The 26082-nt window shown below is 40.8% G+C and overlaps 1 protein-coding gene across 2 annotated transcripts in view; it reads right to left on the bottom strand.

Moving 5' to 3' along the window:
- Positions 1 to 2880: 2880 nt before the first annotated feature.
- The window catches only part of LOC146316881 (cyclin-dependent kinase 17-like), a 44841-nt gene continuing 21639 nt past the window's right edge, over positions 2881 to 26082 (bottom strand). The window contains exons 3-18 of one of the 2 annotated variants that reach the window (XM_084733343.1): positions 23578 to 23742; positions 22506 to 22639; positions 16157 to 16282; positions 12263 to 12319; positions 11974 to 12088; positions 10141 to 10235; positions 9835 to 9897; positions 8755 to 8878; positions 7838 to 7958; positions 6284 to 6381; positions 6007 to 6112; positions 5780 to 5830; positions 5508 to 5550; positions 5214 to 5304; positions 4966 to 5043; positions 2881 to 3208 (exon numbers count right to left, since the gene is read on the bottom strand). In XM_084733343.1, the coding sequence (XP_084589469.1) occupies positions 3171 to 3208; positions 4966 to 5043; positions 5214 to 5304; positions 5508 to 5550; positions 5780 to 5830; positions 6007 to 6112; positions 6284 to 6381; positions 7838 to 7958; positions 8755 to 8878; positions 9835 to 9897; positions 10141 to 10235; positions 11974 to 12088; positions 12263 to 12319; positions 16157 to 16282; positions 22506 to 22639; positions 23578 to 23742 (1505 nt within the window). In that variant the 3' untranslated portion in view covers positions 2881 to 3170. The remainder of the gene's footprint in view (positions 3209 to 4965; positions 5044 to 5213; positions 5305 to 5507; positions 5551 to 5779; positions 5831 to 6006; positions 6113 to 6283; positions 6382 to 7837; positions 7959 to 8754; positions 8879 to 9834; positions 9898 to 10140; positions 10236 to 11973; positions 12089 to 12262; positions 12320 to 16156; positions 16283 to 22505; positions 22640 to 23577; positions 23743 to 26082) is intronic. The other variant, XM_084733342.1, reaches the window with a different exon arrangement.

The following is a 26082-nucleotide window of genomic DNA, read 5'->3' as shown; positions in this document are numbered from 1 at the left end:
CGTATATTAAATAGGTTGATTCCCTATTTGATTTTGGCTCTATACTTGAAGTTTTTTCCCCACGCTGATTCTTCATGACTCAAACAGCCATAAACTCATTCTGAATTAATTTTTAATGCTAATGAGTGTTAAATGGGCAAACAGAAACAGACAATCTGGACATTTTAAAAGAGGACACTGCAGCTGTAGCTGCTGTTGGAGAAGCCAGTATTTCTCCTTAGCATGTTTCCTTAATCTCTGAAGACATACAGTCATTTTCTGATTTATTACAGTACATATATTACATATTTCTCCTTTAATTTGAACATTTTACAGTCGATGAAGGAGCAATATGTAACATTTGCAAAAATGAGTTTTAAATAGCGAGTTGGAGCTACAGACCGTATATTAAATAGGTTAAAATCCTATTTAATATACAATCTATTGTTGAAACGAGTTGTTTTTCCTCGTCCTCTCCTCCTCCGGGAAGCTCAGGTAGGCAGCAGGAACCCTGCAGGAGTGTAAGCCGAACACCACATTATATATATATATAGACTATAACAAGTCGTACACTGGTCAGTTGTCTTTCAGTGTAAAGCTAAGCCCGTTATCCTGAAAACAAAAGCCCACTGCTCCAAAAATACAAACTTTTGTCAACATGCTGGCTGTAGCGTTGTCAGAGAAGCCAGTATTTCACCTTATGATCATTTTATGATTTAATACAGTAAACATATTACATGTAAAAGAGGACAAGTGAAAAAAATACCAGTTCATATGATTTTCTGTTTAAACTTTAGATTTTATTTTTACTCTGGAAAAAAAAAAAGCTCAAATATGGGAGGGCATCTGCAACGAAATCCCACACCAATAACAATTATCCACAAATAAAGTTATAGAATATCATACAAAACATCTCTTGTAACACTGTTAAATAGACTGCGACTCAGTATCGTATTCACTAGGAGGGGCAGGACTATAGCTAGTGCTCCCTGAATTAGGAGTTCAGTGGCTGTGTGCTTCCTCATACAACAGAGCAGGCATGCAACACAATGATGGAGGCAATCCAGAAAAAAAGGACCCTTTTTTTTTCTTTTTACAGTTGATGGAGATGGGAATGGCAGAAAGGAGAACACGTCTGTAACGCACAAAGGCAGCTTTCAACACTGGGAATTCACTTCTGCACCTCCTCTTTGTAACAGACGGGTGTCAGGATGAGAAGGCTGTTCACTGTAGGTAAATACTCGGAAGATTTAAAGGGATAGTTCAGATTATTTGAAGTGGGGTTGTTGTTGAGGTACTTATCAATAGTCAAGTGTACCGCCTGCAGCAGATCAAGGTCGGCGCACATCCAGTTTAGAGAATCAGAGAGGAGCAACTTGACTCCTTAAAGAAAAACAGTAATTTTACCTCACAGAACACAGAAGTTGTGCAACTACCCAGGAGTGGATCTAGAGGGGTGGAACATTATAAGATGCCCTGTCACCTCAGTCTTAGATAATCTAATTTGAAAGGAAAAAAAAAAAGCTCAGTTGTGGCTGGCTGCAAATTTACAAGACTGAAATTCAAACGTCTGATTGCAAGTGAATGCAGCAAGAGTTGACTCCTCAGTTTCAGTTTCACCCAGCTCCCCTAGCTGCACATGCAACATCTTATCTACCATTCTGTCATATTTACAGCATTAATGTCGATAAATTTTAAAAAAACGGCACATTAAAAAGCGTAAATTAACTCATCATGTTCAGTGAAAAAACGTTTATTTCTGCTGCTACTTTTAGATATTTCTATTCAGTGTTTTACCTGTGCCTCAAAACTGTTCTTGGGTTCCAAGCAAATATTTATACGTTTGATTGTTTCTGATTAAATTGGCATATATAATGTTTCTGCATGCCACCCTCTTGCCACCACATGAAATTGTTTCTAGCTCCGTCCCTGCAACAGCTGCTGCCTCAATCTATTAATATGTGTTTTGTGACTTTGATGAATCTGAACTAACCTTTGAAAACTAGAGGCCACGCAGTAACACAAACTAACTGATCGAGGCAGCGGTAAACCAGCTGCTCCTGTGTTCTGTGAGGTTCTGTTTTTGCCACAAGAGTCTGGAAAATCACTGTTCTATTAGCCAAATCACGCTCTGTCCAAAGCAACCATAAGGAGAAGGCTTTCTGATGGCAAGGTGAAGCAGCTGATATTTATTTTTTTAGGTTGCTAAAATTCATTTTGCTGCTGATCCTGTCCACAGGATGCTTAGCTTCTGTGTTGGTGCCTCTCTCCGCTTCTTCAAACTGGGGGTGTGTTGACCTCCATCTGCTATAAGTAATACACCGACGATCAACAAGTGCCTCGTACAAACCCACTTCAAATACTCCGAACTATCCCTTTAAGGAGGCGTAATTAATCCCGTAATGCCCTTGTCAATAATAATAATTCTACGTTGCCTTTTTCCTCCCCTGCATTTGTTTATTGGTCACGACAGAGACCACAGCATCCTGGAATGATACGCCAGCATCTGACAAGAATGTGATCTTTTTAGCGCAGAGCTCGGCAGCGCAGCGGTCGTGTTAGGATTAAATTATCAGTTCTATCAAAGCTGGCCTCGAGAACCTTCGGAGTAACTGGTCACAAATGACGGGCGCAGCTGAGAGCGGCACCGTGGCAACAGAGACAGAAAAATCAAACCCCTCTGAGTTGCTACAGAAACATCCCTCTGTGTGCCTTACACACCCGCGCGCGCACACACACACACACACACACACTGAGGAGCTTTGAGGTGGAGTTTTGTGTGTATGAAAATGGAAATAATGACAAAAATATCACTAAAAATACCACCACTTCAAAAAAAAAAAAAAAAAAAAATTAAAAATCTATACACATTGCATGTACTCATTAAAGTGACTGAGCCAGTTAGAATTCTAGACAGTAGTTGTATTTAGCAGCAAATTCTCTTCTCAATAAATATAGATGTACAGTATATAAATGTCTCTTTTGGGCCAGGCTCAGGCCAAACCTGGAAAAGGGGGTCGGTCGGTCGGTCGCACTGTGGACACAAGTTTCCCAAGTAGTTTGGGGGAGGAGTGATGATGATGATGATGATGCTGCTCCACGCCAACATCCATCTCAGGTTACTGATCCATCGGCGAGACTGTACAGCTCGGAGTTCCTTCCCAAATAAAAAAAATTACAGTCCAGAGAATCTAAAACAGCATGCTTTGTCTTCTGCTCTTTCCGTTGCCTGGAGGGAAACAAAGAATAAGTATAAATGATTCTGTTCAAAACAACATCAAGATAGAGGGATGATCAGGGTAAATTTTGGACAATGCTTTCAGGGCTGTAAACAGGAAGTACAGGCTTCAAGTTGAGACCCGTTTTTAGTCTATTTGTTCACATATTTGCATAATGCTGAATCATCCATCAGCAGAAACTGGTTTTAGTTTTAGTTTTAGTGTACCCATTACTTTGATACAGAAGATGTACATAAAATGATGATTCTTAAGATATATTTTTATTATTTCCAGGCAAATTTATGGGCACCACATCACGCACATCCAAATATCTAAGGCAGGCGTTGGACCATGAGAAGACAGAAATGAAGACATAAGAAAAGGCCCATCCAGCTGTGGATGTGATAATAAATTGCAGCTACAGCGTGCAGATGTTTTCAGATGTCTTCATTGCCGTTTATTCACGACAGACGTCAGAGATGATTAAATCCTCAAGTGAAAGTCACACTGAGTTAATATAATCGATAGATATGGGTTGTTTTTGAGAGAATGGCTGATAGATAACGCTGATATCAAGACCAAAGTTATGCTGTAGACAGTAATAATCTTTGATTAGGTTTGCTTTTATCTAGAACGGGAGAAACATGTCAACATTTGGAAAAGAAGATGGTAACTTTAAGTAAACTTTTTACAGCAGGATGCATGATTTTTCACCACCTTCACAAAACTCACAGGGGGAGCGTCATCATCATTTCACAGCAGCCAAACTGTCGAGGCTGCCTGCAGACAGTTTTTGTCTATCAGCTTCATGAGCGCAGGCATCAGTTGATGCAAATTCTCTCAAAATGTCAGCCCAATTAATTGACAGACAGATGTATCGGTCTATCACTTGTTAATACTCAGAAGGAAAATAAGATGCAAATTTGCAGTAATACAGTTTGAGTGCCTTAACTGCCTCCTCTTTGTCACAGATACTGCTGCTGCTGCTGCTGTTGACCACAGCAGTGAACGGGACAAAATACAATACTTAACTTCCTGTTGTTTTTAGAACACTAGCATACAGTCTGTCCCTTTCATCTCATGCAGTATCTTTGCTTCACGTCTCTCCCTCCACACCCCGTCCTTAAAATCTCCTGTGGCCCCCTGGAGAGGCGCACCACATAGTTTGAAAAGCTCTGGTTCTGGTGGTAAAAAGTAGAGATGGGAACAGAACCATGGAGAACCAGAACCGGTTCCAAATTTTTTGACCCATGGGAATCATACGCCTGATCCTTACATCGATGCTGGCATGTTTTCCTCACAGCTGTGCCTCGCAAAATGATGTCAAACTCATGCATGTACGCTGTAATGTCAAGAAAATGGTAATTTCAAGTCAGAGTGGAGAGACCAGCAATACACTGGAACGTCTTTCTGTGCAACAGGGATTTTAATTGCAGGAATGCCATGTATTTGACACTCTACTCACGAATGTCACTGCTTCTCAACTGAGCAGCGTCTGTCTGTCATCGAGTGTAAATATCCTGTTATAATGACATTAACACCAGGCAGGCTGAGAAGATTCTTTCTTATAAGACTAAGAAAACCTAAATGAAAATGAATGCTGTACAAATATTCTCTCATTTCATCCATTTTACTTGATGACAGACAGAGCGTAGCTACAGCCAGCTCGACTGCAGTCAATCAGGAATTGATACTGAATCAATAATGGCATTGATATCGATAAAACCTCCTCAGTTCTTTTAGTCTTAATTCTGTCATTGTTCCTCACCTGACTCAGGGTAGGATGAGTTCCGGTAGCCGGGATCCCTCTGCAGCTGGACCTCCTTCAGTGTGAATATGGATATGTCTGCCAGACATGAAGAGTCAGTCAGTGCAACACAAATCACATGTTGCCAGGAGAATAGCGTCTTTGTTATGAGGCTGTAACTGATCCTCACTGTACGCTGCAATATCCTTCAAGTTGTACCTAGCGGAGCTGCCAAGTCTGCATTACTGTGTTGCCATTTCATTACTCACTCTCTGGCAGTGTGTGCACACGTGGCCCCAGGCTCCTGAAGTACGGCTGTCTCATTGCTTCATCAGCAGAGATCCTCTTTTTCGACTCGTACTGAATTTTGGGGGAAGTACAAGAAACAAAGTCATTAAAGAACAACCACCAAAAAAAAATAAAAAATGGGGTCAGGATTGTGTGATCGCTTCTGAATGTGTTGCCGCTCCTTGATGCCAAAAATACAGTCCTAACATAGCTGCAAAATGTGTCACACCGCTTTTAACATCACATTCATGCCTGGCAGATAGAATGAGACTCACTTTTAGGAATGACATCAGCAGGTCGATGCCATCAGTGTCCAACCTGAGGGGGGGCGGAGGGAGAGCAAGAGAGAGAGGAGGGGGTCAGTAGAGGTGGGGGGGTGACGCACAGATGCTGGCGAGTGTAAGGAAGGAAACCGAGTCAACTATTCCACAGGATTTCCTTACAGGAAGTGACACAGAGCACACACTCCTAACTAAACAAACCAATAATACTAACGTCGCTAAAATCTAAAAAGCTCTACATGCAGCAGCAGCAGCAGCTCTGATACCTGGGTCTGATCTGATACATTTGCTCATTTCCATCTCCAATGATTAGAGGGCTAACAAGAGAGGGGAGGGGGCAGTGTTAAGAAACTGCAAAGGTGTATAATTATCATATTCACATGTCAAATACCTGCATGTAACATTTGATAAGCTACATTACATCATATCTGATGAAATATAAAAAGAAAGTCCTTATATAGTAAAAGAAAAAGCAGAAGTTTATCTGTCTCACCTGGGTGCATGGTTAATGAGGGGCTGGGCCTTGTACTTGGGGAACTTGTAGGACTTGAACTCGTCGATAGAGGATATTCCAGGCCAGCTGTCCTCTGTGGGAGTGCCTGTGGAGGGACATTCAATCGACCCTGTTAGAGTCAGGCTTCAGCACGGCAGCTGGAGGGGCTTTTCACGCTGCCACGGGGGCTACATGCCAGGGTTAATGCGATTAAAGGATCATATTTAAAAAAAGAAAAAGTTTGAGCGTGTCCCTGTCAGCAGGGGGCAGCACTGACCTAGCAGCCTGAAGATGAGGTGCAGCTCGTCCTCCACTGTGGAGCCTGGGAACAGGGGCCTGCCGGCAGCCATCTCATAGAATATACAGCCCACACCCCTGAGAAGAAGACACAGACTGAAGCTTTAACACCAAATTAACTCAACAGGTCCTCTGTGTTTATGCAAACAGTAAACTTCAACTCCCTGAATCGTGCATTAAACTGTCTGGTTTCAATCTGTCCACTGAGTGAAATATCAAAGAAAGAGGGAGGAATTCCTATAAGAAACTTTGAAGTTTAAAAGGATAGTTCGGATTATTTGAAGTGGGGGTATGAGGTACTTATTAAGTGTATTATTACTACAGTAGATGCTGGTCTGCGTGCCCCCTCGTTGTGAGAGGCAGATATGAGAAAAGTTGAGCAATAAACTGCTGTGGGCAGGGTCAACACCAAAATGTATTTTAAACACTTAAAAAAAAAAAGGTCCACCGAAGAAATTCAATATCAGTTTGTGCGCACTATATTTATATTATTTTTACTTTACTTTGCCGGGCAGCCTGTTCTGATGGGAAACCACCGTTATATAAGCCAAATATCTCTTTCTCCAAACCAACCAAACTCCATATGTGAAATCAGTCATTTCACCAAGCAGAACATGGGAGTCGCCTCGTCTGCTGCTGCCTCAATCTTTTACTTTTACTGTTATTGAGTAACTTTGTTTGTGTTATTGTGTGACTTTGGTTACCCTGAACTTACCTTTCAAAAGACCAAACTAACAGACTGAGGCAGCGGCTCCTGTGTTCTGTGAGGTAACATTACTGATTTCGCCCATGGAGTTTGGCTGATTTTGAGAAGCAGATAGTTGGCTTGTATAATGATGGTTTCCTGTCAGAAAAGGTTCTCTGACAGGTGGACAGTTCAGCCCAAAATTCATATTTTAAATACATATTTTCCCATTACCTGTAATGCTTTTTATCCATCAAGTAGAGGGAAGATATGGTTTGCTGATTTTGGGGTGAACTGTCCCTTGAGTGGCTAATTGCTTAGCATCCGTGCTAGTTCTTTTCTCAGCTTCTCCAAACTGTCGGCGTTCTGTCCACCGTCTACTGAAGGCAATCGATTAATACCTCATACAACCCCACATCAAATAATCCGAACTATCCCTTTAAAGTGGCAGGTTTCAATCTGTCCAGTGAGTGAAATATCAAAGGAAGAGGCAGAGATTCTTGTAAGAAAGCAACAGCAGGGCACTTTGAAGTTTAAGAGAAACCATTTCCAGTTAAATTCCCTAGCAGCTTGATGTTCATTAACAGTCCCGTGCCACATCAAAGTCTCCTCACTGTAGATTAAGACACCTGTCTGCTGCTCAACATAAGAGCATCAATTAAACGAAATAAGCTCCAAACATCTGTGCTTAAAACGCACATAGCTGAAGCAGCTAGAGGAATGAGAAATTCCTGACATGAATTCCTTCTGCTTGAGGATTATATTTGCCTCATAAAGAGAGCGTGGCCAGGAGTCGGCACAGTGTTTTCTAACAGTTGTGATCACCCCTGTTGAGTGAGACCCACTCACCACATGTCTATCTGCGTGGAGTACTCGGAGGAGCCCAGCAGCACGTCGGGAGGCCGATACCAAAGCGTTACCACCTCGTTAGAGTATGTTTTAGTGGGCACAGATTTGGCCCTCGCCAGGCCTGTGGAGCAGAAACATGAGGAATAAAAACAGATCCAATGGACACACTCGGTAGAAGCTCGTATGAAGGGTTTCTTTCTTAAAGGCCAAAAGAAACAAACAAAAACTACTGAAGATCTGTAAAGAACAATGAAAACAGGAAATTTGGTCTTAGCCAAAGCTCAGAAACTCCTGAAACTGTTCAAAGGTTACAACACAGAAGCTTATAAAACATTTAACTTAAAGAGAGGACAGAGGTCCCTATCAGTTAAGAACTGGTACCCTGAAGAGCAACATATATGCGTTCTCCATGATCTCTGTGTTGCTGAGGATTAATTTCATTTTCGCTGCTTTGCGTGCATTGACCTGAGGGAAAAAACTGTTCTGTTGAAGAACCTCGATTTGTTTTGGTTGTCTGAAGGTGATATGTTGAGTTTGCTCTTTAATGAGGAGATTTTTTTTGACTCAACAAGATTTACACAAAATGCATGACAAGTGAAACAGAGAACACAGTATCCAAGATAATAAAATGTTTCTGTCATGGAAATTAAATGTTTTTTAAAGGTGTGGAATTGTATATTATGATTTGGCATGTGGTCATCCTGGCTGCTGCTGTTTCGTGTCTTGTGAGCTTCAATAAATAAAATCAATCAATCAATGTATAAAATAAATAAATGCAGCTTCAGAAATGTGAAAACAGGTGTCACCTTTCATCCAAATGGCAGATAATTCATTTGAAGAAAAATCTCTGTCACAAAACCTGAGGCAGAATAATAATTAATGTAAGTTGTGTGTGTTTTTTTTTTTTTTTTTTTTACCAAAGTCAGCCAGTTTGAGTTCTCCTCTGTCGTTGATGAGCAGATTCTGGGGCTTCAGGTCTCTGTGGAGAACTTTCCGCCTGTGACAGTACGCTAACCCTCGCAGGATCTGGAACAGAAAAATCTGGGGGAAGAGATATTTTAGATCAGCAGTGATCCTCAGTTTCAAATAGTGGTGCTGAATTTAAAAAAAAAAATTTTTTATAAATTATAGATGCTGGTGCTTCATTACATGGAATTAATCAAACTCACTTCACTGTATTATTATTTTTGAGAAGCAAATCTACAATTTACTATTTTACGTTGTATATCTGTATATATAGACATACATATCAATAGAAAAATTACAGTTCTTTTTCTTTCTGTTTTCTTCTATTATTATTATTATTATTATTTCAGACCTGCTTTGATGATGTAAAGCCCCTTACAATTTTAATTTTTGCACAGTCATACACTCACATGTAATTCACAAAATAGATAAATAAAACGCAGGAGGATAATAAAGAAAATAAATAAACAAACAGTCTTAGGTTACATTTTGAGCCTACAAGTTGTTTATCTAACAGAAACAGTAATGAATCAATAGAAAGAGTCTTCAATTTATCAAATTATTGTATGATCGGACCTCAAGTAGATTTGAATTTCTCAAGTGAGTGGAAACATAATTTTCTTTGATTGCAGAGGGAACACTAAAACCCTCAGCCACATAGAAGATTTTAGGGAGTGACGTGACTTCTAATCCAATTATATTATCCTACATGCCAAAGCAAAGAATCAAATCTTTAAATATTGAATTCTGGAGTTATGTTTTTAGAGGAACAATATTTAAATGCTTCTTCCAAACAGCTCAGCCTTTACTGTTTTAATATCCAGTTCAAGTGTTATTAAAAGATACATTAAACCACAAACATCAGATTTTTGTGGAAGAGTGAGGTCAAGAGAACTTTTCACTTTCCCCGGCACACTGACTCCACCACCAGGGGGCACACTAACAGCATTTCTTGTTTGGACACCAGGAACCACAAAGCCCTGACAGTTGATGAAGTTGGCTGGGCCAGCAGGCCGCCTGCGGAGGCTCACCTTGACATTCTGCATGCTCAGGATGTTCCCGCAGTCGTCCATGTACTGCTTCAGGTCTTTGTCCTAGACGAGAGGGAGAGGAAGGGAGGGGGAGAGTAGGGGGAGGAGGAGGAGGAGGGGGTTTGAGTGGTGAGGCTACAGGCACACGAACTGCAACAGTTGAACTGTTGTGCTCCTGTATAATCGTCCTCAACTCTGCAGAGGCTCATGAATAATAATGATGTGAAATATATTTATTTTAGCATCTGCGCGCAGAACAACAGTGAGTCACGCCAGACGTGAGGGCAGAGGTTCTGTTGATCTCACCAGGTATTCGAAGACCAGTGTGAGCGACTTGTCTGTGTGGACGATGTCATGCAGCGTCACAATGTTGGCGTGTTTCAGGTCCTTCAGTAACGACACTGGAGGAGAAGAAAGAGGAGACGGTGAGGATGTGGTTACATTCAGTTTATATTCTTTGATCTGAACTGTAAAGTTTACTTTGATGAGTTTCTGACTCTGATGTCTCTGGGATTACTTTGATCGAGCCAAGCGGGGCTTATTTTAGAAAGTCTTACATTATACATTAAGACAGCCTCATAGGTTTAACTAATCAACAAAGTCATAAAATAAAAAGGTAGAATACAGCATTCAGAGAAAATTAAACAAACAGAAGGTACCACGTTAAAAACAAGACTCATAAAACTGTGCATGACTGGGTTCTTTCCTGTAGCTGCTCTTAACAGTATCACTCCAAACTGACCACAATGCATTTCTCCAGGAGGAGGGTGCTTACTTACTCACTTACTGTATGAGCATGTCATCATTTTTTTTTTTTCATATCAAGTGTAGAATGGTTTCATTGTTTGCAGCAAACATAACTAGTGAACAGGGTAAAATCTGGTCCCATTTTCTGGGGAAAATACCTGCGGAGTTTGAGGGATTTTTGTTGATGGCTCATTTATGTGTTCATATACTGAAGAATATCATATGAACCGAGAACAAAGACGGCTTTTCAGTCTATTTGCCCTACTTTTGGTAGGGCAAATAGACTGTCACTACTTTTAGTCTTAAAGGCAAACTATGCAGGAGTTACCCAAAAAGCAATGTCTCTTAATCATCACCCACTGAAGTGTGTGGTGGTATCTGACGTCCTGGGAACGATACTCGACAATCGTATGTCTTTCTGGTGCGTCTACAAACAGCAACTGACAAATCCTACTGATTCTGCCTTTAAACTTTAGGTTTCAAGCCCTTAACAAGTCACAATGCACTCTTCATCAGCTGTGATGCCATTTTGCATTCTGTCCAAGTTGTCCAAGTTTTTGTATCTCTGTCTGTAATTTTCAACCCACATGTTTTGCATACTGCTTAGACACTGCTTAGTTTTTGAACGCAAACAAAACTATCTTTGGCATCATTTTTTCGAACTGGAGCTCAGTAACATAAAGTTATTGTTCATAGTTCTCTTCTGCAGCTTGATTGCGTGCCGTCTGACTGGCTCAAACAAAGTGGATCTGGATAGTGTTGAGGTTTGTTGATTCAGGAAGTGAAGGGAAATGAATAGATTCGTGGGACACTTTTAAAACTCTGGGCTTGAGGGAAGGTGTCAAGTATTTTCAAGTCAAGAGGCTCGAGTCCAAGCGAAGTCACAAGTCACTGATTGCAAGTCTTGATTTTGTCAGGTCAGGTCTAAAGTCATCAAATGTGTGACTCGAGCCTGACTTGAGTCCAAATCCCATGACTCTCAAGTCCACACCTCTGCCACATGCCACACATTTTCCTCCCCTGTCGCTGCATGTAATTATAACTTCAAACCAGCGCTATAAACATGGTCACACACACTCAGAGTTAATACGCTAAAAGAAACAGTGGGTCAGATCATTCTGTATGGTTGGAATTAAGTTTCTTTTCACCTTAAAGACTGCATACTTTCAAGAGGAATTATTGTTCACATGTACCATCAAAAAACTACAATAAAAGTGAGAAATCCCATGATTATAAGGACAAGAGTGATATATTCCTGGTAAGTTCACATTTTAAAAATCGAGGGAGATCTTCCAACCCTACAAATAACTGAACTGGAGTAGACAGCTGCTGAATACAAACCACTAGAATCCACATTAAATCTCACTGGAGGCGGATGTTCACGGTGTTTACCTTCTCTGATAGCTGTGCACGGCGCCCCCTCCTCGTGCTCCAGTCTGATCTCCTTCAGCGCCACCAGGTTGTCTGTCAGCTTACTCCTCCCCTTGAAGACCGTAGCGTACGTGCCCTGGAGGACAGGAGGACAGGGACAGAGGTGAGGACAGGTTTCAGTCAGGCTGTCGAGGGGTTAAAAGTAAACTCTCTAACTGGGTCTGTATGTGTTACATCACTCACTATGAGAACATGAGCACCTGTGAGGAAGTCAAGGTTACACACACGGCGCACACACACTTTCACGTACCTCCCCCAGTTTGTCCAGTTTGATGTAGGTCTCCAGCTTCCCAAATCCAATTTCTGACTGGAGGAGAGAAAAGGACAAACAGCATTAATGAGGGCAGCGTCTTTATTAGCACTGACAAGCTTACAGACACTACGGCAAATCCTTATGACGGCCTCGCAGCAACAGAGGGGGGATGTAAGGAGGTCACACACCCCCAACCAACATCAGAGCTAATCTGTTGTGACAAAGGACCGCTGGCTTTTGGCTTTTACAATGTGTTTGTTTACAGGGATGGGAAGGCAAACTTTTTTTTTATAAAGGATGTTTAATAAATACATGACGGAAAAACTTAATGTGCTTCAGAGCTCCAACAACTTTTACTCATTCTTGAAGCATAAGTGGTTTCAGCCTCTCTAATGTCAGGATTTTCTGCTTTTCTCTGCCATTTTTGACAGTAAAGCAAATATATTTAGGTTCTGGGCTTTAAGTTGAATAAAAGAAGTCATCTTAAGTTTTCCTTAGATTTCCTTAGATGTTTTTAAGGTGGCAAAGCCTGGAGACCGTGGCATGTACACAGTGCACTTAAATGAGAAAATTGCAATTTGACAGACAAAAAAGTCCATAAAGATTTGAATTTTACACCAAGATGGAACAAATAAGATTAAAATAAACTACTGTGACAAATGACACTGTTTATCTCAGCACAGGAATTAACATAAAAACACTCGGTTAGAGATTGTGCAGTATTTCTGTGTACATTTCACTCTGCTGGCTTTATTTTTTTTTTGATGAAGACAAAAAGAAACAGAGCCCAATGGAAAAGTTAAGACTTAGAATGATGACGGAAAAGAACTTTCCAATGTGACCAGTAAACAGGTGCTGATATTTCATAAAAAATATTAACATAAAATAGAAATAAGTACTAAAATCCAATAAATGTCTTATTTGACCAGTGTGGTGATACCGTTTGGCATTGATTTGGAGTCACTGCGACACGAGATATTGAAAAAACTCCACTATTTTCAATTCAAAACAAAGTTATTGATGTAAAAAAATCTTTAGCATTTTTGTCAAAATTTTCAACAAAGGAGGCAGCCAGTAATACAGTTAACAGAGTTAAAAGAAAGCTGTTACACTGCACAACTCGGTTACAAAAAGCACACCAACAATTATGAACGGCAGATTTACAAATAAGTGAAAGTCCGTGTCTTCAGGAAAGATTTGCAGCAACTCGGAGCATAAAAACCAAATGCAGCTTCACCAGACTTTAACCTTTTCAACTCCAGACGCCCACATCCGCAGCCGGCATCGCTGTCTTTCAGATGCTTAAAGCAAGAGTGAAGATACTGATGTCGAATTAAACTGGATGACCTGAGGCAGGGCTATTCAACATCAAGAGCACGTGGGCCAAATAAGAAAATCACTGGGGGTTCGTGGGCCACACAGAGTACTTTGTCAATTAATGGCTGCAAATAACTCGTCAAGTTTGATGTTAATAGATATATTCCTCTGAGCTGTCAAGAACACTGGCAGAAAACGAGCCATGACTTAACTTGTAGAGCCTTTTCACGTTCACACACTGGTTTACTACTTGTTGCAAAACAAATACTTGTCAGTACATTCGCTCCAGAAAAATTCAACATTTTGAAACTTCTTCTCAGCTTAGCTAACGTGAGCTTCTCTGTGGCTCTGTGGCTTCTCTTTTACTTTTCACTTTATCCTATTCTGAGTATAGGAACTCTTATTTTGTTGTGCAACGCTATGTTGTGTAATGACTACAAATGACCTTGTTACCTTGAATTCTTCACATCTTTTTCCTTTTTATCACAACCTCTTTCTAGTGCTGTGCAGCATGAATAAGCCTTACAACTGATGACATTGAACCCTGCTTTTCATGCGTCCACAATCGAGCACTAAAATTTGCACTTAATGCACTCGAAGCCCTGAAGCATCTCGAGTTAATCATCAGGTTTCCAGCTTTCCAATAATGTATTCCACGTCTATGTAGCATATCCTGTTGTCCTGCTATCTCCCCCTAAAAAAAGGTTAAAATGACCCCTGTCTAGCATGAAGGCCAGCGCCAGATGAGCTGCGAGGTCTGAGTGGCTCAACACGTCGAGTGCCTACTGAGGAAAGACATTCAGTGTTTTCTAAACAACTCTGCAGGGGAGCGCTTATGCAAATGCAGTGGACCCGGTGAGGCGACAGTGTCATACGTTTCCTCTGTTCTGCTTCTGGCAGATGCACATTTACAGTAAAACCACAAGCCAATTATTGAGGCTGCTGACAGAGTGAATGCTGAGGTGCAGTGTAAACACACGACAACAGGCTGAGAGGATGAGATTAGACAGTCGAAGGCCAAGGTGTGAGCTCTCATCCTCTCACTCCTGTTTCCTGGTGCCTTTTAATAAAACATAACTCTCACAGCTATCTTTATATTCTGCTGCCGCTGCCTGACAGCCTCTCTCTTTCTATTTCCAACCATTTCTGCTCGATTCTCAAATCTGTGCTGCTCACTCTCACACGTGGGCTGCAAAGTACTGTACATTTACATAAGCAAGTTTGGAGGAATTAGCACTTGACTTTTTTGTTTTTTTAAATACTTTCTCTCCACAACATTTCACTTGGAAATATTATAGATTCTATTCCACTTAATTTATGCAAATTGTTAGATAAGATGAAGGTTGGGTCATATGATGATTAAACACCATACAGTTTATACTGAAGAAGCTCTGGGTGTATTAGACCACTGTGTGCAATGCTGAGAGTCAACATGCAGGACTGTGATGACCTTGATTTGTCAGGTGTATAACTACAGGCAAGAGCAGCTGTGACGCACAGCTCATGGAGGCAATTAAAGGGATAGTTTGGTTTATTTGGAGTGGGGTTGTATGAGGATGCTTATTGATAGTATATCATCAACAATAGAAGGCGATCAGCACGCCCCCAGTTTGGAGGAGAAAAGAGAAGTACCAACACACAAGCTAAACAATGGACTACTGTGGACAGGATCAGCAGCAAAACAAATTTTAGCCATTTAAAAATTAAAAAAAATAAATAAATCAGCATCAGTTTAAGAGTACGCTAGACAGGCCTAAACATTAAGGCTTGCCTCCTTGCTCAGGGTAAGTAAAATGTCATGTCAGCTCAGTAAATCTAGCAACACACTTGCCCAACAATGGAATTAGTAGAATGAACTGAACTATTACTTATTGTTTAAGTAATATTCCATGCAAAAATGCTGTTTTCCCCCTTTTCTCCATTTGTCATCATATCAAACTTAATATATTTGGGTTTTAGACTGACAAACAAGACAGCCAGTCTTTTCTGACAGGAAGCCGCCGTTATATAAAGCCAAATATCACTTTCTCTCCAAAACAACCAAACTCCAGGCGAAATTAGTCATTTCACTTCGCAGAACACAGGAGTTGCTGGTCTACTGCTGCCTCCACGTGTTAGTTTGCTTGTGCTATTGTGTGACTTCTGTGTTTTAAAAGGTTGGTTCAGATTCACCAAAGTCACACGTGTTGGAGAGGCTGATATTTGGATTACATAACGATGGTTTCCTGTTGGAAAAGGCTCAAAAGTGAACATATTGTAAATATAATGTACACTTAAACTGAAATGGATTTTTTTGGATGGGCCCTTTTTTAGGTGGCTAAAATACATTTTGCTGCTGACTCCGTCCACTGCAGTACTCCTCCCGGATACTGTAGGTAATACACTGACTATGGATATGCACTCGTGCAACCATACTTCAAAAAACCCAAACTATTCCTTTAAGAACACTTCAGCAGGGACAGTTGCTGACATAGTAACAGGAAGACAGAGATGTAATTTCTAATTTTCTTCCTCTGTCTCATCATCACAGTCTTTTCTCCCTTTCCCTCTCCCCCGTTTCTCTCTCTGTCTCACCAGTGATGCTCTGCGGGAGCGTCGGCTCAGCGGCTGGTCGAAAGGCGGGCTGCTCAGCTGCAGCTTCTCCAGGTAACCGTCAGGTATTCGGATGTCGGCCGGCAGGGACAGACGTTTGTTCAGGTCCTGCGCGCACACACACACAGATAAAAAAAAACAACAGAGCGCCCAATTTAAAAACAGTGTCAACACGTTGTAAAACCCTGAAAAAACACAAGTAAACCCTCAGTAAACAGCGTGAGCTCTGAATAAATACCAGTGATTGACAACAAAATGGCAGAAACCCAGGGTAAACAAGAAGAATCTGTAAGAAGCAGCCAGCTTTAGGCCTCGCTGGTCAACAGAGAGGCCAGTGTGTGTATATGTGTGTGTATAATAACACGTGGAGCAGCATGCGTCTATACAGTGTTGTGTAGCACTCTTGTGTACATAATAAAGGCAGCCTGTGGAGCCCTTTAAGAGTTCAGGGTAAAGTCTTTCCCAGAGCAACAAAGTCCTAAAGCATGATCCTAATGACTTGTTATATAAAATAAAAACACACACTCACAAAACAACGTCTGGAATCTTCCCATCATGCATTTCCTCTATTTGTTAGATTACTGTTAATCCGTCCCCTCTCTCTAAATCTACTTCCTCTCCCTCTGAGGTAACACTGGACACTTGGTAACACCCCGCCGCCGCTCCTCCCCTCCCACCCTCCCTCCCTTCTCGCCAACCAACCACACAACAATAATATTCAACTTCGAACTTTCCACATTTCGGCAACAACAGGCTCATTGATTAATTCTCTCTAACTGGAGGTAACTGACCTGTGGACGGCTGAACTGACCCTTCAACCTTTTATTCAAACCACGACAGTGACTCAGCTTTTTGCCTTTGTGGTCACCCCCAGCTGACGGGTTCAAACAGGAAGTGATGTTTTTATTACAACTTGAGGAAATAAGACGTATTAAATTGCACAGGGAAGTTGATAAGTGTGTTGAACGTGGATGTGCTGCTCTGGCGCAAAATGTAACGAGACACACTTTTCTTCAGTGGAATTGTTTTGGACTCGTGTTTTAAATATTTTTTAATTAATTTTGTCTTATGCAGACAAATTAATCATTCATTTCAACTTCAACTTCAACTTTCAACTTTGACAATCAATTACAAGTAGTTTTTTAAAGAAAAAAAAGTCAAAATTCTCTCATTTCAGCTTCTTAAATGTGAATATTTCCTGATTTCTTAATCCCAGACAGTAAACCCTTAAACTGGGTTGAGGACAAAATAAGACATTACATTAAGACATTAATAAGACATTGGTCACTGACACTGATCAACTTTTTCACCATTTTATGGAGGGAAACAGAAGAGGGTCAGAAAAATATTTTCAAATCATTTTTAAATTTTGTTTATTTCCTTTATTTTGAAAATTCTTCTTTCCTTTTTTTTTTATTTGCTCTTTTTTTTAAATACTTTTACAGCCTAAAAATACAATCTTCATACCTTCAAATCATCTGACTTACATCTACAAATGTGCATGAATATAATTTAGACATAATTCTTTCATATAAATGAAAATGAACATTGACACAAGACTAATAGTTTCAGCTCTACGATCACGGCGAAAAACTAAAATGAAAGTCATATTAAAAACTGCTCAGCTGATATGATGTGAACCTGCAGTTTGGAATGAGATTATATCCAGTTCTGTCATTTCTGCTCTGTACTTTCTGTTTGTTGGCTCAGGATTGCCAGTTTGTCCCCAGAGGAAGATGCCATCCATCACCTGACCTTTGCACCCGCCCCCCCCCCCCCCCGCCCCCTCCAGTTGTCCAATCAACCCGTCCTAATCTGTTACAACAGGGGCCCATCTGGACCGCATTACAGTAATCCTTGTGATGTAATCCCAAAACACTGCTTCCTCTCCAGTGAGAGACGCGCAATCCTCTACCTGACCAGTGACCACAGGCGGAGGGATTTCCTCACTCTTCCTCCTACACTCCCCTCTCCTGCTCTTCTTCATTTAATGTCCCTCTGATTGTCGCAACAGCACAAAGACACGGAATCAGGCCTCACAGTGATTTCGCTGTTGGATCACTTCATCAACGACAAGCGTGCGCTCAATCACGCTGCTCATACCGGCACAAACAATGCACAGAGTGTTTGCTGTGAAAGAGAATCTGACTCTAGCTGTGTCTGTACTGTACGTGCCTCCGTCCAAGTAAACTTTTTCTGGTTGTGAAACAGACACAGGAAGTGTGGGGTGCACTGCATGCAAACGCTCTCTGTGCACAGCAAGAGGTGATGTGTCATGTCTCTGTGTGTGGGTAGCCCCAAACGGAGTAAGCTGCTTAGGTACACGTTTAAGGATTTTTTTTTTTTTCCTTCTGTGCAGTCTTGCATGTTTGGTTTGTCTGTGTAGCTACTGGTGACTGCTTGTAAATCCCCAGAGGTCCTGCAATCAAACCGACCAATAAACGCTGTCAGGGGGAGGGAAGTGTGTGTTCTTCAATCACAAGACGTTTCCTCGCATGATCGCCCGCAAGGTACTGTGCAACATGTGGTTCACTGGCAAGATGTCAACATCAAGCACACGCCAAAATACACATATAGCACAGTTTTACATTAAGTTAGCTTGGATTTGTCTTTTGTGGAAACATCTTACATTGGTCAGATGTCATGTTTTGATTGTATTTAAGAGTTTTAAACTATATTTTATTTTACAGTGTGTGGTAGTTCGGATTTTGTGAAGTGGGGCTGCATGAGGTACTTATCCATACTCAGTGTATTACCTGCAGTAGATGGTGGTCAGTATGCCCAGATAGGAGAAAAAGCAGGGGTACTGGTGTAGGAAGCTAAGCAACATACTGCCATTGACAGGGCTAGTTACAAAATGTATTTTAGCCATTTAGAATGTTTTGACCACTTTACCTTGCCATCAGAAAGTCTTAAACCATCATTAAATAAGCCAAATACTGTTCTCTCCAAACCAACCAAACTCCATTGGCAAAATCAGTCATTTTACCTCACAGAACTCAAGAGTTTCTGGTCTACCACTGCCTTGATCGGTAAGTTTGTTCGTGTTATTGTGTGACTTTGGTGTTTTAAAGGGTTAGTTCGAATTCACAGAAGTCACAGAACAACACATGCAAACTAACCGACCAAGGCTGCAGTATTCCGGCAACTCCTGTGTTCTGTGAGGTAAAAAAACCTGTTTTTGTCAAAGCAGTCTGGTTGCTTTGGGGAGAGCAATATTTGGATTATATAACAGCAGTTTCCAGGCAGAAAATGCTGTCTGATGGCGAGATTAAGCAGCAAAAATATTCTTCACCTGGCTAGAAAACATTTTGCTGCTGACCCTGACCACAGCGGTACATTGTTTATCTCTCCAAACCTGAGGCACGTCGACCGCCATCTATTGTAGGTAATACCCTGACTATGGACGAGTACCTCACACAACCCCACTTCAAATAATCCAAACTATCACTTCAATAGCATCTGATGGGATTATTTACTCAAACAGTACTTTGAGAGTGATGCCTGGACATTTTTGATATCCATCTTCAACCTGCATCATGTGAACATGTAGATGGTGAGAGAATAAGATTACGAACGAAATAACAAAGATTAAAATAAAAAAAAAAGTCAAAATGATAAATGATTCCAAATTTTCTTCCCCAACAAATCGTAAGTACATTTCTTCTGAATGTCTGATAACATTAAACAAGACGTTCACTGTCGTTTTCTTGTTCACTTTCACTCTCAAACTGGACGATCAGCTGTTCTGACTCAGGTCAGCTGCACAGCCTCAAATCCCATTAGTGTCCATTAAGGAGGATAGAAGGGACCAAGCCTCGGCTTTCTCATAAATAAAGAGAGAGAAAAACAAACACTTTCAGATTTTGTTGAAAATCCTCAAGTGGAATCCAAACATCATGTCAGAACATTTTACCTGTTAATGTTGTTTAAATCGTAGGAGTATTTTTACTCAACTTAACATTTGAGACTTAATATGTAACTCTTGATTTTGTTGAACACAAAACAAATGAAAGAGGTGTCAAACACTAGTGTCATTTTGTCCTCCTTGTTCCCTTTAACTACCACTGGAACAAAAGAGTCTGATGTAAGTCGCTGTCAGAAACCTGCTAAATTCAAGAAACCCCCACTGAGCTGCTCACTTTATCTGTTACCTTAAGATAAAGCAGTGTGATTTCTCCTCTTACCTCACGCTGCCTTTCATGTGTCCCTACGAGCCAGCTGGATAAAAGCTTTACTCTTGATCTTGTTCTGTATGTGTGTGCACGTCTGTCTTTCCATATGCTCAGCTGAATAAAACTCTGCGTGGTGCAAGTCATGGTAACTTTATCATTTACAGTGGCGTCATGCTCTCGTTCTCAAAACGTGAATTTGGGATGATAACGCAGCAGGGTATTTTTTACACGCCCTGGATTAAAAAAATACTTGTGGTCGAATGAAATCCCTCTTAGACAACAACAAAAAAATAATAATGACAGCGGCAAAGTCTTTCCATAATGTGTTGACATTATGCAACCACAAAAGGAATGTCAAAATCTGTCTGTGTGTGTGTGTGTGTGTGTCTTTGTAATGCCTTGGTCACACTACATCACTTTCAAAGTCGTCAGATTGCTGTACTGCTCACACTTCACAACTTTCAGTTTTGTAATCCGGAATCTTGAAGTCATTGTCAATGTGGTCAATGTTGTGCAAGTTTAAACTTCACAGAGACCAGCTCACAGTTAAGTTCAAAGAGATTAAAATGAACTAATTCACATTCATGTCTCCCATTTATTTTAAATTTAATTTTACTGGTGTCTACATAATGATCTTGCACTATTCATTTGAATGGGCAGGATTAAACAATTAACAATTAAACAACAATTTCAGAACTTTTCACACTACAGGAGACAGCAAACTCTTCCCAGTTCAACCTAAACGTGCTGTAATGCATGAGAGCTGCACAGAGACAAAGAGATCTCTGGGTTGGGGGGGTGGGGTGTGGTGTCACAGGTTACAAGATGTATTACCTGAGATATCCACCTGCAACAAGTCTGTCTGGTCTCAAAGTTTCTCAAAAATTAGGAAAAAGAAACTGAAAGTGCAGAGCTGCCTGCTGGTATTGTGGTTCAGCAAGGATGACAAGGTTAATAATACTGAAAAGCTTGTGTGTATGCCAAAGTATTCTGTTCGGACTTTATTAATGGGACCACTATACAAATAGATGCATGATGAAACTGGTTTCAGTGAGCCACTGCAGATGAAAGCAGCTTGTGTCTGCTCTCATTGGCTATGGTTCACTGCATGGATCCCCGACGTGACCAGGTTTTTAGCCTGCTTGACTTCTTTCTGGCATCTGTGAGGCATCTCTGAGCTCTCAAAACAAGACTGGACTTACTTTTCCAGTGGCTACATTACTGACTGTTCTGACAAACTATAGCAGGTTAGCTGCCTCGCTAACATAGCCAACAGTCATGGACAGGGTTATTAGCTTCGCAGTACTGTCATAGTCCATAATTAAACTCCTTTTTTAAAGATTTTGCTGTTTTAGCTTCCAAAAAGTAAATGTTACATGTTGTCTGTTTGCGATGTGTCTGTTAGGGATGTTGTGGTTTATGTTGTTGATAATAGTCCTTTTTGTGCAGAATTATAGTTTTTACCATGACTAAAGGTCAGCTGGAATTCATAATAATAATAATAATCATATTAAGACAAATACCAGTTAAGCTGTTGAGTGTAAAATCAGATCAGTTTAAATTGGTACACCGTATTAGATCAATAAAGGAAACCGACCCAACGCTACTCTCCAAAAACTGTCAGCAAGTTGGAAAACAGGGCTAGAAATCCAGGATAAGAAAAAGAAGTAAGGGGGCTGGGTGGGTGGAGGTGGCGGCGACCGTGAAGCTTTTGTAAAACAGACTTCCAACGTATGTTCAGCTGCACAGAATGTGGAGCCACCGTGTGCATATCTGTGTGTGTGTGTCCTGCTGAGATTATGTGGGCAGCTGAGGACTTCTGTGTGTTCATGACACACTACGAGGATACGCCTACAGAGTTACAGCGCGGAGCCTTAATGCACACATCATTAAATTGCTTTTTTTGCAGAAAAAAAGGTCCATTGTCAAACGCTCAGATTCATTTGCTTCTCGGTGAATTAATGAAATCCTTTAAGGACAAAGTGTAGGCTGAACCGTTAATCCAGCTGAAAGTAAATGTCTCATGATTCATAACTCTAACATATTGTCAAAGCTTGTTAATAGTAGCCAATGACTCATATCACATAACATATCCTCGATTTATGAAGCAGAGAAGAAATGCAAGGACAATAAAACACAAGAGAAACAAACCCCACCTCTGCAGAGATGCGTCTGTTCCCTCTGTTCCTCAGACAAACACCCGTGGGCGACTGCACCTCATCAGAGGAAGTCCCCGACGCCTGGTCGCTCTCGCCGTCCGAGCCCATCTTCAGGTTCTCATGGACGATATCTGGATCAGAGACAGAAAGACAAAAAAGAAAGACAACCGCAGGGTGAGAGGTTGAGTCTGACAGATGGAGCAGGTCGGTGGAAAACAGGGCAGGGCTCAGCGCCGGCTGATGACTGCAGCAGGAAAGAAAAACACTCACTTGGACACTTTTACGAGGCCCTCTGTTCTTATCAAGCTCCCGGCTGTACCGAGCAGATACAAGTATATTAGGTTTAATAAGTTTGACTGATAGATTTAATTTGTCTCATTGCTGCAGGGGCTAACAGACGAATCCATACATCACAGCGTAATTTTCCCATGTCTAAACAAACTCAAGGTTCATACATATAAACGCCAATTCCTCCAGGCTTTTTGTTTATATTAGGAAATGTTGTGAGTTTAAATAATGTATCTGGGTCACTGCCAGTTTGCTGGAAATGTCCAAAGTCATTATTTTCAGTCTCATTTATTGACAAATGGCCTATTGTGTGACTGAACGAAACACTGGAATGATTGTACTCATGTGTATGTGTGTGGGCTTTCTGAGCACACGTTTTCACACATAAAATGTCGCTGTGTGTGTGTGTGTGTGTGTGTGTGTGTGTGTGTGTGTGTGTAGGATCAGCTGACTCAGTAAAAATGTGTAAGACAAGACAGTGACGTCTTTAAATTGCTTCTTTTGTTCAACCAACAGTCCAAAACCCAAAGTCTCTTCATTTACTGTCATAAATGACAAAGAAAAGCAGACACTCCTCACATTTAAGAAGCTGAAACAAGCAAATGTTTGGTATTTTTTAATTCACTAATTGTTGCAGCTCTAACCGACATAAAAATCTGCACTAAACTCTAGCCACTGCCGCAGCACTTAAACTGATTCTGCCAACTGACACAAAAGAAATCTTCTTACTAAATCACTGTTTAATTTCACAGAAGAGACAGCCTGCGTGTGTGTTTCTTACCGAGCCGACTGCCGTTGCGAGGCATGACCATGAGGGAGCCCAGGCCTCCTCCGATGACGCTCTGAGGACGTCGAAGCGGCGGCTTTTTAAAGGAGCCTGTGTACTGGTGGAGGAAGGAGTGGACACTGTGGGCTGATGGAGGACGGCCATTCCTCACTATGGGCTCTGCGGAAAAAGACACAACAAATTATGAAAAAAAGCATGTACAGTAACAGTATATATCACAGTTCTATTCTTGTGTTTTTCTAAAGTATGAGGTTTAATTGTTTAAATAAGGTTCTAAATTGTCTCATAACAAACACATGGTTCCATTTTCATACCATTCACAAGAGTCAAATCTCAAGAGGCTTCATTAAAAACCTCATTGACTGAAAGTTCATGAACTTTATAATGATAATTGGAAGTTGGTGAGGATTTTATGCTTTTTACTGAATGTCTAAAAGCTTTCAAATGCACTAACTATATATTACTTGTTACATAGCATAACACCAGACTGCAGAAAACACCGTTACATAAGAGGTTTAAACTCGTAATCTACTGATGCATAGATTTGCATGTAATATCATGTAACTGCTGTTACTTGGTAAGACAGTCAATTGCATGCTAAACAAACACGACTCCACATAAAGCATGTTTCCATACACGGACTGGAACGAGAACACTGAATCTTCTTTATCACAGGTTTAAATGTCAAACAGAGTGAGACTGACGAACAGGAAGAAAAAAAAAAACAGTGTGAGTGAGAACAAAAGAGCTGTGACAACATCTATGAAAAAAAATACAGAGAGAAAAAAGGAGATGATAAAAGTAAAGGACTCATGAAAGGAACTGATGAATTATTACACAATAGCTTATACAATAGACTGCACTGTAAAATGAACAGTTTAGAGTACTGAAATGTGTTAAATCTACATGAAAATAGTTATCGTATTTTATATAACATTTTTTTTTTCCCAAAACCAGTGTTATTTGGTAAAATCTAATCTTTAACCGGCTTTGATTTTTCTAGAATATCACATTCCTGCAACATCCCACCGAAACAAGGGTTACCCTAATTGTTAACAGAGCTGTGGCAGCTACAGTGCGGTCTGTTCTCTCATTCAGCGTAACCCTTATACCCTAAATAGCCAGTATCAAAAACAGTGACGCAAGAGATCCTGGTGTCTAAAGATAATGTCTTGTAGTCTCAGCAGCGTGATTTGGCTTGAGAAAAGGGTCTACAAGTGTCCGACCGAGGAGCATTTGTCCAAAAGCAAGAATGGAGCTGACCAGAGGTGAAAGATTTATTATGTACAGAGAAGCACCAACTAAAAACACCAACTGTGGCAGTGTGGAGAAAATGGAGTCCCAGAGAAGCTGTTTCGGAGGCAATTTGGGCTCAGACAGGACAGAGAAATACTGTAGGACATCGGTGCATTTAGGGCAGTGAAGATCAGGACGAGACATAAGAAAGCAGTTACATAGAAAAGATGGCTCAATCACAGAAGAGAGAGCTGATTATGTGCAGGCTCTCTTTTACATTTCACCCCTACTCATCGCTGTCTAGTTTGGGACGAACCCTCCACCCAATCATGCACACAGAGGCGGAGTGGCTGGAGTCAGAGTGCGGAGGCTTGATTTAGATTGAGCCATGGCTACCAACCCCGCCATCAACCCCAGGCCTTCACTGTCAAGCTGGGAAAACCATGGCAACTGTTCTACCAAATTTATCTTAAACTTGACTCAATCCGAGACAGGAAATAAGACATATACTTGCAGTGTCATGCTTCATATTACATCTACAGTGCCACTAATAAAGAATTGACAAGTTTTGTGAGATTTGAGAGGGGGCGGGCCACGTCACCATTTAAATAAACCGCCCCCTGTAGCTTTCTGATTTAACTGGCTTCCAGTTTCCAGGGTCAACCAATTCTCGGTGCTTTTTGTACATTTATATCTTATTGACAAATTTAAGCCCACGTGATTTGAGGCTGACCTTTTCAATATTTTTATGAAGTCCTGTGTCAGTGATGTTCTGCTCTGTTGTCTAGCCTGGCCTGTAATGCTATTTATCGGCCGTAGAGATGTCTGTCTTCTCTTTAATATAATGGAACTACATGGCATTTGTGTTGTGGTACTTGAAGCTGCAAAAAATACATTTGAAAAATTGAAACCCAGTGTCGCTTCAAAAAATTATGACCTGGCTACTCAAGATAATCCACAGATCTTGTTGTGAGCAGTTTAATGTAGGAACTACTTTCTTTTTAGAAGAAAAGAAAGTAGATTCAGTAGATTTTAAAGTAAATCTTGTAGCTTCTACTGCAGAAAGAAAGTAGTTCCTACACGAAACTGCTCGCAACAAGATCTTTGGATTACTTTGAGTAAACAGGTTGTGATTTTTGGAAAGAGACACTGGTTTTGAATTTTTCAAATGTATTTTTTGGTGCCATTCCCGTTATCCTCCAAATCTCTGCAACTACAACAACAAGCTATATGGATGGATTGCACTACTGGCTACTTGATTTT

Source organism: Lutjanus erythropterus, chromosome 13 (genome assembly GCF_056507025.1).
Source record: "Lutjanus erythropterus isolate fLutEry1 chromosome 13, fLutEry1.hap2, whole genome shotgun sequence".
NCBI classification, from domain to species: Eukaryota; Metazoa; Chordata; class Actinopteri; order Lutjaniformes; family Lutjanidae; genus Lutjanus; species Lutjanus erythropterus.
This window is presented reverse-complemented; position numbering and strand designations above follow the sequence as displayed.